The sequence below is a fragment of the Papaver somniferum genome, unplaced genomic scaffold (genome assembly GCF_003573695.1).
Source record: "Papaver somniferum cultivar HN1 unplaced genomic scaffold, ASM357369v1 unplaced-scaffold_24, whole genome shotgun sequence".
In the NCBI taxonomy this organism is placed as follows: domain Eukaryota; kingdom Viridiplantae; phylum Streptophyta; class Magnoliopsida; order Ranunculales; family Papaveraceae; genus Papaver; species Papaver somniferum.
In genome coordinates this window covers 2,371,243-2,383,743 of record NW_020634374.1, presented here as the reverse complement: position 1 = coordinate 2,383,743, position 12,501 = coordinate 2,371,243, and the positions used below count along the sequence as shown (strand labels likewise).

General features: G+C 34.7%; 2 protein-coding genes across 3 annotated transcripts; both read right to left on the bottom strand.

Annotated features, from left to right (window-relative positions):
- Nucleotides 1-1,469: 1,469 nt before the first annotated feature.
- On the bottom strand, nt 1,470-2,483 carry LOC113341006 (uncharacterized protein At1g15400-like). Its single transcript, XM_026586049.1, has one exon. It carries the CDS (start codon nt 2,222-2,224, stop codon nt 1,787-1,789), a length of 438 nt encoding a protein of 145 aa, XP_026441834.1. The 5' UTR covers nt 2,225-2,483; the 3' UTR covers nt 1,470-1,786.
- Nucleotides 2,484-3,093: 610 nt separating this feature from the next.
- On the bottom strand, nt 3,094-8,071 carry LOC113341005 (protein OVEREXPRESSOR OF CATIONIC PEROXIDASE 3-like). 2 transcript variants are annotated; one of them, XM_026586047.1, is made up of 5 exons: nt 7,843-8,071; nt 6,504-6,905; nt 5,922-6,260; nt 4,933-5,177; nt 3,094-3,374 (listed from the first exon to the last, which is right to left on the bottom strand). In XM_026586047.1, exons 1-4 carry the CDS (start codon nt 8,065-8,067, stop codon nt 5,028-5,030), a joined length of 1,116 nt encoding a protein of 371 aa, XP_026441832.1. In that variant the 5' UTR covers nt 8,068-8,071; the 3' UTR covers nt 3,094-3,374; nt 4,933-5,027. The 2 variants fall into 2 exon arrangements, with proteins under 2 accessions (XP_026441832.1, XP_026441833.1); XM_026586048.1 differs by having other exon boundaries at nt 6,504-6,902.
- Between the last annotated feature and the right edge of the window lie 4,430 nt (nt 8,072-12,501).

Below are 12,501 nucleotides of genomic sequence, written 5' to 3'. Positions count from 1 at the left end.
AAGGGTTTTAAAAAAAGGTTTAGGAAATACTGAGATAAACAGGAAAACATTTTTGATCTAGAAAAATCACAATTCTATTGATTTATGAAAGTTTTTCATTTAATAAATATTTTTATATTCCATCCGTGCCAAATTAAATGAGCTGGTTGGTTTTAAATTTTGTCCCAAAATAGATGAGCTATCTCACTAATCAAGGGGATATTTCTAACACTACCCTTTTAATTGATTATTGTTACTATAAGAAATATGTATAATTTGATAGCCATATTTATATTCACTGCGTAGGTGTTTTAAAATGCTTTTCAGAGGTATAAAGTTTACGAAAAAACGTGGTATGGTTTAAGAGATAAATCGTTTCTAAGTTTTACTAGTTGTTTTCAATAAGGGTAAAATTGTAAAAAATACTTAAATATACTCTCCTTTCCTCCTTGCCTTAGGCTTAGTCCTATGGTTGCTAATCTAGCAGCTAGATCAGCAGTCCACGTCAGCCAAGCGATGTTTTCAGCGCTTTAAATCTCAGCCGTCAGATCAAAAATAAATCGCCCAACACTGAACCATTCAGCGAAAAGGTAATTTTATTAGCGTTGAACCATTCATCGCATCAATTTCGTTGCTAGTTCTACTGCGAGCACATGCTAGGAGAGAGAACTAGTGTTAACAAATAGACCACACTTTTTTTTTTCTTGAACTGCAACACTTTTCTGCTAATCTAGCAGCTCAATCTAGTCCATAGGACTTAGAATTGTGCAAATTACAACTAGCTCATCTAATTTGGGACGGAGAGAGCATGTATTATGATATCATCACAATGGATCAAAAATGCTTTAGCAGCGTGAGCAGTGTTTTTCCAAATGAATGGCACTCAAAGGGTAGGAAATGACAACAACATCAAAATATAAGGTGGGATGGGTTTGCAAGGAAGAAAACCCCAACCAAGCAAATTGCACATATTGGTCAGCACTATCCATGAGCTGATAGATAGTGACACTACCAGCTGGAATAAACATTTTTCAAAAAAGTTTTACTATTGAAGTGGTGGAAAAAATAACCAATATCCAACTAGGCTAAAACCAAACTGATTTTTTTTTTTTTGACTGGAATTTAGCTAGTTGATAGCAAAATTCAGAGTCAAAAGTCTCTTTCATAATAATAAACATCCACAGCAAATGGGTAGAATGTGCGCAAGAGATTTTTGTCTCTAAAATGGGAGATTGGCTCCAATTCTTCCACACGTATAAATCATACTTACCCTAAAGGAGTTGGTTAAATTTCCCAAACAGAAATAGGCACCATGTAATGGTTCTAGTCTAGGACTAGCTCTACCTGTGTAGCTCCAAAAAATTCCTCAGAATCCAACCAAAAACGATTGAGAAGAAGAAAGGAATAAAAGCATCAATTATTAGATAGAGATGATAGGAATCTGAAAACTCTGAGAAAATTCTTAATTTGTACAAACAACAAAATCCTCCTCAAAAAATGTGCCGACATACCATAAGAATAAAATAAAAATTTACAGACAAACAGCCTCAAAATTCAATCAATTTATCCAACCAACAAAAACTACTACAATTCTGAAATTAAAATCTAAAAATGAAGACTGAAAAATGAAGATTGAAACGAAAATTATACATACATAAATATATTTATCTGTGTGATTTTCCATTGATTGATGAAGAACTTTAAAATTAATAAGAATCGACAACGATGAAGATGATGATCACAATTAATTTAGTTCTTCAATCAATCAAGATCAATCATGATTTCGTAAAATTAACATGGAATTTCTTTATGTTTTACGCTTACCCTTTTTATTAGATCGTTGATTAGCACCACCACCACCGGCAGCACCAAATGGTTTTTTAGCACCACCACCGCCAAAACCAGCACAAAATCCACAACCAGATAATTTAGGTGACGGTGGGTCTAACACAGGCGACGAAACTTTCCCTGTCGTACTTGTTCTCGTTTTATCTTCCTGTTTCGATCGGCTTCTTTGCATCAATCTTCTACCTCCAATCGATCCAACGCTTTTACTCGATCTTAATTCTCTAAATTCTACACCTTCTTCTTCTCCCTGTTTAAGTTTTTTATTATCATCTCCGCTTTCTTGATTAGCTGGTTCTCCTTTCTTGTTTAATTCACCTGATATAAATCTATCTTCCCATACTAATCCTGATGAACCCTGTCTTCTGAATGAAATTGCAGATCTTTGTAATCCTTCCATGCCCTGTTAGCTAATTTCCCCCCCTGTATGTGTCTCTCTCTTGTATTATGGAGGTAGGCTTTAGAGAAGTATGATGATGAAAAAAATGAGGACTTTATTTTTGTTGGGTGCTCCAAATGGTGTTGGTTTGGACTTTATATCATAGACAGGAATTAATGAAGAGAAGATAGATTAGATGATTAGATATATACTCCATTGAAGAAGAAGAAGTGGGTAAATAAATGACATGACATGGCATCAAATGTGACTATGTCTTCTAGTCAAAAATACCATACAGCAATGATTTATCCAAAATGATTAACCTACCTGTCTAAAGAAAATATCCGTCCGTCTTGGGTCTGAATCTTCAAAGCCAAGTTAAATCTTCAAAGCCAAGTTAAAACCACGTCCCAAACTGATTTATAATTTTTTGGGTCTGAATCTTCATAGCCAGGTTAAAACCACGTCCCAAACTGATTTATAATTTTCAGAATCAGATTAAAACTACGTCATTGAAAATTGGGATTTGATTACTTCTGAATAGGATCAAAGTTTTTGACAATGTGAACATAAAACATTCATGAAAATTTCTTCCGTTTCTTGGTATTTGACTTTTAACATGCAACTGTTGCTCACTGAATGCATAGAGGAGGAATGTTGAATTTACAGCCGTCACAACTAAGCATTACCTGATATCATATTGATATCTACTTCTTCCGTAGTCTTTGTCTATCATTTCTATATGGCCTGTTTTTCCTAGTCAAAGGAATTTTTCTTGATTCTTTTTTGGATCCGTTGCGCGACCATCACAAGATAATTTTAAATAAAATGACTCTACCAGATAATTTTATCTACTGGGGCAGCGGAGCCAAATACCGACTCCTATGGTCTATTTGAAACTTTACTATCACTAATTCAGACTAGTTTTTTCTTACTGCAGTTCAAAAGACTGCAACTGGTACACAGCGACTTCTATTTTGTTCTTTGAAGGAGTCCAATTTTTAGATCAGGAGATACAGACACAGACCAAGAAAGCACCACGGTCAATTGTCAGAATATATGTTTTAATATAAGTTTTGACTGATTTTTTGTCTACTTCAAGACAAGGGAAGCGCTTTCCCATTTCCACAGATCTTAAAATGCCGCCCATTTTTGATGCCATGGTCAATGCCTGACAAAACATTAAAAATATGTCCATCATCAATAACATCTCCCTCCCATACTTGCACCTGAATGCATGTATGCGATTGTTTTAGGATGCCTAATATTAGCACAATCTCAGTGCACAAAATAACCCAAAGAGAATGGCCTAAGACCATCTCAATGGTGTGAAATTGTGACATTTTTCCTATAAATTTTGCACACAGTGTAGGCAGATGCAGCTATAACATGACAGCAACCAGATCCATTTTTCTTAATAGAACAAAAAAACTTGAAGTTAAACGAGTAACCAGATCCAAATCACAGGCCGAGTTTCAAACTCACTTTAAGCCGTGGATTTGGTGAGCAGACCCAAACAAACAAATATTAAGATCCTTAGATAGTAGACTCATAGATCTGATATCAAGCTAGTTCTTAGATAGTCTGATGTCTCAATACATTCCAACTAAGGACTCCCTGTGCTAAATCTAAATCAAGAATTAGTTATACCATAGTATCATACTTTTTGGAAAAGAGATACTTTCACTTTTTCATTTTAGCCTAAAAACAGGCCAAATTGAAAAAGTGATAGTATCTCTTTTTCAAAAATGGAGGTAGTAATTTTTACCACACCACTGTGGATGCTGTAAGCAATTACTGCAAACCTGGCAAAGAGCTGTGAAAAGGTAGAAAACTTTCTGGGGTCAACATCTTAGCGAGATTATTAGGTGTTAAATTTGGTCTTTTTCTCATTATATTGTCAGGTAAGCAAAGCAAAAGGTAGCCTAATTTGTTTTTGTTGTATAAAAAAATAGATCATTGTGGTTTACCTAGATAATAATTTTAGGCACATTCTGATGATTGAAAAGTCATACTAATGAGTTGTTAGTAACAGGGAGATGATTTAAGGGACCTACAAATCTTAAATTATAATCATCACAAACAAAATAATGCAAAAGTAGAGATAATTCCAAATTCATCGCAATGTGCAGTGTGTAGAGCTGGAAAGCTGTTTATTTGAAGTCAGTAACAAAGGATGAAATATAAAGCAGGTGAAGGTTACATTTAACTTTTTCCTAATCCTCTTTGTTAAGCTAATTTAGTCGATAACGTAAACATGAGGGACTCAAGGGTGAAATAGAAAGGTCATCAAGAACACCACTACAGATCTAATTAACAAAACCTAAATGATTAATCACCCGACTACTTGTGCATGTTCGTGAAAGTTGATTTATTCATGTAAAGAATGGGAGAGCAAAAGCAAACTCAATTGAATTGGTAAAATTTAGCTTAAACTGGATTAGTTTTTAGTGAATCTAAAATATTTATAGAACCAGCCAGTTCAGACCTAAAAGGTTCAGGTTTTCTCCAGAGTTTTCCCCTTGACATTCAAAGGAGAATCTAAACTATTATTAAATCCATGAGTAGACAGATAAAAAAAACCACAACAAGGAACACTAAGTTCTAAATATGCGAATCAGGTATTTCGGTTATCTAAGTTGTGATTATGGTAATTTCTGGACCACACTCAAGATTCCTAACTCAAAAGTCTGATACTGCAGCTGAAGTAATAAGTTGGAAAATAGTACCTGTATCAAAGAGTTGAAAATATTTCATTGACTTCATTCGCATATGTCTCAATCTTGATATTACAAAAGTACAAGCCGCTTTCCTGTCTACAAAATTAACTGGTAGAGACGGTCTCAGACTTTGACCGTTGATATGGCAGGCGGTCCTCAGCGATCCCATCTTCAGCACGTTTGTCTTCAAACCATTTAACAACTCGTTTTTTCGGCAGGTTTGTTACATGCACAATACTGCTGATCATAGCATTCTGCAGAGTAGTTTGTTGCACAGGGGTTAAGTAAGAAACTAACCAATTTATTAACAAGAGAATAAAAGCAAAACATTATAAGAAGCATTGAATGGTAATATCAGAAAAACATAAACGACTAAATTTGTAAAATTGGCCTTGTAAATGGTAAAAAAAATCATGTCCATTTTCTTATCTACCTAATTTTCATTTTCATTATTCCAGTTCTTGTGTATTGTATGAAACTCTTCTGGACATATGTAATGCAGGAACGTAGGTCGGTAGGTAGCTTGGTAGGTTGGGCAGGTGTATTAATGCATGAAATGAGTTGTAAAGAAGAAAGAAAAAGGGTCAGCACAGACAGTTAAAACCAAACCAACAATTGGATAATAAATTCTGCAGATTTAGATATTCAAAGCGATAAAATACAAGCTGTAGAACGTGAAAGAATGAGAGATATGTATTTTGATATTAGATCAATGGAACTGGTTACAGTATCACTAAATGGAAATATCCAAGTTTTCCCTCAGTTTGATCAGCCAGTTTTGTTACTTCTGCTGTAATTTAACAGTTTCAGAAGATTTCTTAATTTGACAAGTAAAGACTCGAGTCAGAATTCTAATGCTATTACTGTTGGTATAGGGACGAATCAATCTCCTTTATTTCATAAAATCTCGAGAAAAATAGTTTTCACCGGGTATTTATGAAAAGATGATGTAAATTATGAAAATTAGTTTCTATAAGCTTATAGAAGTTTTTACTTACAGTTGGCCGCTTACTACGAAGATAAACTCGTTCAAGGGTTTCAATTTGCACTTTCTTCAGTCTCTTTTGAGCAGACCATCTACTTTGCATGGCATGGACTGGAACGTTTACCTTAGGGTCAGGTTCTACGACACTATCACTTGCTTCCACAGAAGGTTCCGAGACATCCCCAACCGTTTCTGTAGAGACTTCTATAGGTTTAGCTTCAATCTCTATAGGTTTGGGCACAACTATGTCAGGTAAAGCAGCAGACAACATAAGAAGATTTGGCGGAGGTTCACGAAGCAATTCAAGGACCACGGCCCTATCAAGACAGAGCTCAGCAGCAAGGGTCTGTATCTGCAGGAAGGTTAGAACATTCGGTTATATATGCTTAATGTAATACGAAGTGGACTGTACCAACCACACAAGTCAAAGCCAATGAACTGTCAAACAGAAACTGATGATATACTGATACAATAAGTAGACATACATATATGCATAATTAGTTAAGGGAAGGTATACAAAAATCATAAACAATACAGGTACATTTGGCAACGGAAGAAGAAGAACAAGAAGAAGTGTTTAATAGAGTGGGCTTACACTGATTTTGCGCCGACCAATCTTCAAAGCTGTAGCCAACCGTCGCAGCTGCCAATTTTTAAGCTGCACTGGACTTTCTTCTTCGTCGTCGTCATCATCATCATCATCAATCTCTTCCTCTTCTTCATCTTCTTCGTCTTTTTCCCCATCTTCAGCATCATCACTGTTTTGAATGTCCTCTTCACTTAATTGCAACATTTCAAATAAATCAGCATCTTCACCAAAAGCCTCCTTCAACTCTTTTTCAAGCCTAGCTAGGTCTTCCTCAGTTAAATCATCATCACCATCTTCAAAGGATCCATCACTTTTAAGGTCTTCTTCCAGCTGATTAAATAGTGCCTCAATAGCATCTTCATCTATATCATCTACAACCTCTACTTCACTCTTTTTAGTCAAACTCTGCTGAAAAAAGGATAAGCTAGATCGTAAGTGATTCACCTCCCGAAAAAATACTTAAACTCAACCATCCAATTTGTTTTGATACTTGCATCACAATTTAAAAAAAACAGTTCAAGAGGATCAACAGCTACAAAGTCACCCAGTGGTAACCTTGAGGGATATGTATAGGCTTCAACCCCGGATATGCTTCATGTAAGTCACCATTTCAAATCCTCTCAATGCCACTGAGGTTTGCCTATGCGGACGCTGGTTGCACATTATATTCCAACTTTTACTTATATTTAGTTTTCACTCAAATGAGGAGAAATAAAGTCTAAACATGTAATCATTTGAAGTGGTCTTAAGGGTAAACAATGAAAGTTTCTGGATGATGGAACTGCTCCCTTCATTTCAAAAGACAGACTTGTTTCATGCATAAATTACACATAAAACAAGCCTATCTTTTGAAAAGGAGGTAGTAATTTTTTTTCCCCTACTATACACAGGTGATACATCCACTTTGATTTTACATTTTCCATTGTGAACTTTGATGTTTGCACAGAATATTGGTGGTGAAACAATTCAGTATTTCAATTGCCCCTACCCTATCGAACGGTTGCACCGGGGAGGAGGTCGATACAACAAAGTAAGAACTAAACTAACAGGGTTACATTACACTTAACAATTGGAGAACTTCAAAACCAGCAATAACAACTAAGGAAAAAGATATCATCTCCGGATAGATTACTAATCCATAATTCAATTATTTAAGCAATAACTCAAGCACTTCACAGGAAAAATCTATCCATTTTCAGAAATTGTATTAAATCCTATCCATAAGTAAGGATTAGACAATTCCTAGCCCAAATTACTCAAAAATTTGACAGAATATACAGACAATCAAAACAAAAAACCCCAGAGAATAAAACCCCTACATGATTTGTAAGTGTTTCTACTTTACCTTGTTCTTGTTGCTGCTGCTGTTGTTCTTCTTCTTTTTAGAAGACGAAGTAATTGCGGAGTTGGGGTTGTTTTTACGGGCAGAGAAAGTAAGTGTGGATTGAGTAATAGGTGAATGGGGGAGTAGAGGGAGGAGAAAAGGTTTGAACTTGCAAAGAGATTTAAGGTTTTTAGGAGAAGATAAAACCCCCAAAACCACTGTAGCAGATGATGAAGCAACAGCCATGGCTATGTCTACTACCTTGGGTTCTAGAAAATGGAGTCTACTATCTTTTAAAGGGTTTCTGGTTGGGGACCCACCAAGTGGCTTCTAATTCGCCATTGGGAAATTTCTTGTTGAACCCTGATTTTGGGTACCAAAATCTTTCTAGGCATGCTGAATAAAAACAAAAAGGATGTGAAATAACAAAATCAGATATCCCCTTAACCAAATTGTTTTTTAATGGCTAATTTACCCTTTATGTATTAGTGTTAGTAATTTGGATTAGTGATTAAAACTTTTGTTTAGTGATTAAGATAATTTTCAGAATTATAAAGGTTGTTTAGATGAAAAAATTTGGGGGAAAAAAAATCAAAGTTTTGATTGAGAAAGAGAAGGAGAAAGTGAGAAAAAATTTCGTCTTGATTCAATGGAGGATGACGAGGGTCATAATTCATCTAAAAAACCTAGGAAAATACACATCAATTACAACAATGATTCCCAAATGGTTAATTTCTTCATGGTTCGGCGAACCAGGTTGAGGTTCGGCTTAAATCTATGAGCCGAACCAACCAATTGATGAACGGTTCGGCTCGCTGAAACTGTTTACAGTATGCGCCGAACAAATATTTTCCACTTCCAACCCATTTGCTAGACACTAGTTCGGCTTGTATGAAAGTTTAATAGAAAGTCGAACCTCCTCCTGAGAGTTTTGGAATAAAAATTGTCAGTGGTTCGGCTTATATATTGAAAATCGTATGAGCCGAACATATTATTATTAACGGTTCGGCACATATTGAGAATATCGTATAAGCCGAAACCTCTATATGTTCATGGTTCGGCACAAAATATGATTATCGTATGAGCCGAACATAACTATTAATTTCCCTTTGTAGTATTTAACCTTGTGATATTCTTTGTAGTTCGACTCAAAACTGATATGCATTTTAAGCCGAGCCGTTCATATGCACTTTCAGGGTTCAGTTTCAACAACAGTTCGGTGCAAATCTAAACTCAATTTTAGGTTTTTGTATCATGAATCGACGATTATCAATTAACTTTTCACGAATAGAGAGGAGGTTCGATTAACTTTTCAAGAATCGTCGAATAACTTTTCACGAATCGACGATCATCAATTTCGGCGATGGTGGATGAAAAAATAAATAGAGAGGAGGTTCGGCGAGCGGCAAAGGAGATGAGGAAGAAGAAAGGTTGGAATGAAACTGATTTTGTGTTTGTTAGTAATTTAAAAGATTTAAGGGTATATAGGTAATTGAATTACCCATAGGGTACCCTTATAAGGTCACCCAAGTTATGACTATTACTTTGTATGCCTAGAAAGATTTTGGTATGCCAAAAATCAGGGTTCTTCTTGTTTGGTTCTAAGCCTATAAGGTAATTTATAGTAGGGTCCAACTGGATTTTACCCGTATCCTAGGGTCCATAGTTCTTTGAAAACATGGAAATGACTAATATACCATACTGTTTAAATACGTGTGAAATAACATACTTCTACCAAATCGGGATTTTATTTTATCTGGAGGTCCAAATTTAAATTAAAACATATAAAGGACCACAAATTTGAGTACATATCTGCTATACCGTTTACAAATTTGAATACATATCTGCCACACTGCTTACAAATTTGAGTACATATCTGCTACACTACTTACAAATCTGAGTACATATCGGTTACACTGCTTACAAATCTGAGTATATATCTGCCGCACTGCTTACATATAGAGTATGTATCTGTTGGACATATTGAACCTGTAAATATGACCAATATATAACAATATTAAAACACAGCAACAAAACTAGCATCTATTTCAGTATTTCGCATACGTACTCATGGATCAAATCAAAATAAAGTGGCAAAACTATGAATAAAACAGAACCAAAAGAAGTTTTTATCAGTACGACATATATGTACTGCAGATTCATAAACTAAAAACTCAATTGCATGTCAAGAAGTGATGAATCCATGAATATAACCGAATCAAAGCACATACTTCAGTATTCCATATATGTACTCCTGGATCAAACCAAAAAAATAAGAGAAAACCTATAGATTCGTAGTAAACACAAAAAGAAAACAATACGTCATATATGTACTGATGGTTAATATACAAAACAAAACTGAAAAACAAACCAAAACCCATAAAAATATCAGATCTACTAATGAAATAAACATAAAACATGATTTTTTATTTAGATCTGAACTTGTTTCATCAAAATCCACCAGTATATCATATATGTACCGATGATTAATACACAAAAGCATATCAAAAACAACCAAAATGAAACTAAAATCAGCTGCATGTGAAAACTAAGTAATGAATCTATATAAAAAAAAAAAAATCGAAACACTTTTTTTTCAGTATTCCATATATATATTTCTAGATCAAAGAAGAAAAATATTCAAAACTACAAAAATAACAAAATTAAAGCATATTTTTCAGTACACCATATATGTACTGCTGATTCATAATTTAAAATTCAGCTGCATTTGAAAAACAAGTAATGAATCTATTAAAAAAAAAGAATCGAAACACTTTTATTTGAGTATTCCATATATGTACTTCTGGATCAAACAAGAAAAATCTCCAAAACTATAAAAAAACAACAAAATTAGAGCAGTATATTTCAGTATACTAAATATGTACTGTTGATTCATAGTCTAAAAATCAGCAGCACATGAAAAACAAGAGAACATCATGAAATCGAACTACCAAAATCGGAAAAATAAAATGAAAAAATCATGAAATCAATCAGATCTTCATGATTCAGTTGAGAAACAAAACAAAAACAAAGAAGAACTGGAGAGAAGATTACATAACATACCTGTGAACCACAAAACATCTTCGGAAACCCTAGGTCTAGCATTCATAAACGGCAGCAGCAGAGAAGAGGAGAGAGAGAGAGAGAAAGCGAGTCTGAGAAGAAAAAGAATATGGAGAAAAGCTGGATTATATTTCTGTTATATATAGTGAAGGCTATTTTGGGAATTCTTAAAATGCACGTAATAGGTTACACACGTGTATAGGACCTGGGCTTAAAAAATTTGGTCCGTTTTTCTTTTTTCTTTTAATTATGGACCTCCAGTTACTAGGCTTTAATGGGTGGACCTACCACTAACTAAGAACACTATAATAGTACCTATAGGTAATTCCTACTTCGACATTTTGTAGCAGCAACGCCGGTTGCCCACCGGACACAATTTTTTTTTATTATTGTTGAGAACGACTAACATTGTTTACATCTTCCAATATTGCATCCACAGTAAAACTCCAAGAGGATGATTAATTCAGTTTTTTCGAAACCTTAATTTTATTTTATTTTTTATATGTCTTGCTAATTTATTTACAGGCTTATTATGTATTCTCTTAATGAACTTGCAAGTTCAAGAAGGATGATTTTTAAATATACCAATGATGCTTAGAACTGTATTCTAGTTTTCTCAAGCTGCAATTTGGTAGTTTCTATTGACCACTTCCATAACTAGCTTTGCATCAAGTTGAAAGCATGTAGATTGGATCTCTGGTTCCTTTGCCAAGTTAAAGTTTATAGTAAACCTTCACATTCAGCTTCCTTCGTGGTCAGATTTTCATCTGCATGCTTGCATCTGGCTTGGACGAATTCACCTGAAAAATTACGCAGAACTAGTCCATATCCAGATTGTTTAGAACCGTTAGTCTATTTAAAATAAGCATCACAACAAATAAAATAGATAGGAAATAGTGGTGGCATCCATCTAGTCTGTACTACAGTATGTGGTAAATGTTGAGGTCCTGTAGGTCTAGGAACCACCATAGAACTGCCTGCTAAAGTATTCAAATCATGAACCATACGTATAACCCACATGTGGATTTGGCTTGATGTTATCAAAAGTACATCTGCAGCGAGCCTTCCATATTTCCCAAGCAGTATTTTTCCATCTTAGTAATCTGGTCTTCGTCTAGTTTACACATCTCATCTTCAAACCAATTTTGATCCAATACTGTATAGTAATATTAAGATTTTGCAGACTTGTTTTAGCTTCTGGAACTGAGACCCATACAACTCTAGAAAAGTCACAATCACACAGAATATTCTTTGTTGTTTCAGTCTCATGCTCACACATTGAGCATGGATCTCCAAAATATCCTAAAACTCTTGCCATACGCTCATTAAAAGGAACTATGTCATAAATACACTTCCAAATGAAATGCTTAATTCGAGGGAGAGTTTTGATGGTCCACAATCTCTTCCAGAATTTAGCTTCAGAAGCATCTATACTAGTATTGTTGTTCCTTTTAATATCCACTAGTTGTTGTAGGAAGACTTCAATGTGAAATTCCCATTTCTTATCAAAGTCCAGACCAACCTATCCTCCATTAGACTTGGTATTCTCATACTTAAAATCTTTACTACATCCTCCTGCTTAAATAAATGATTAATAATTTATACTTTCTAAGAGTT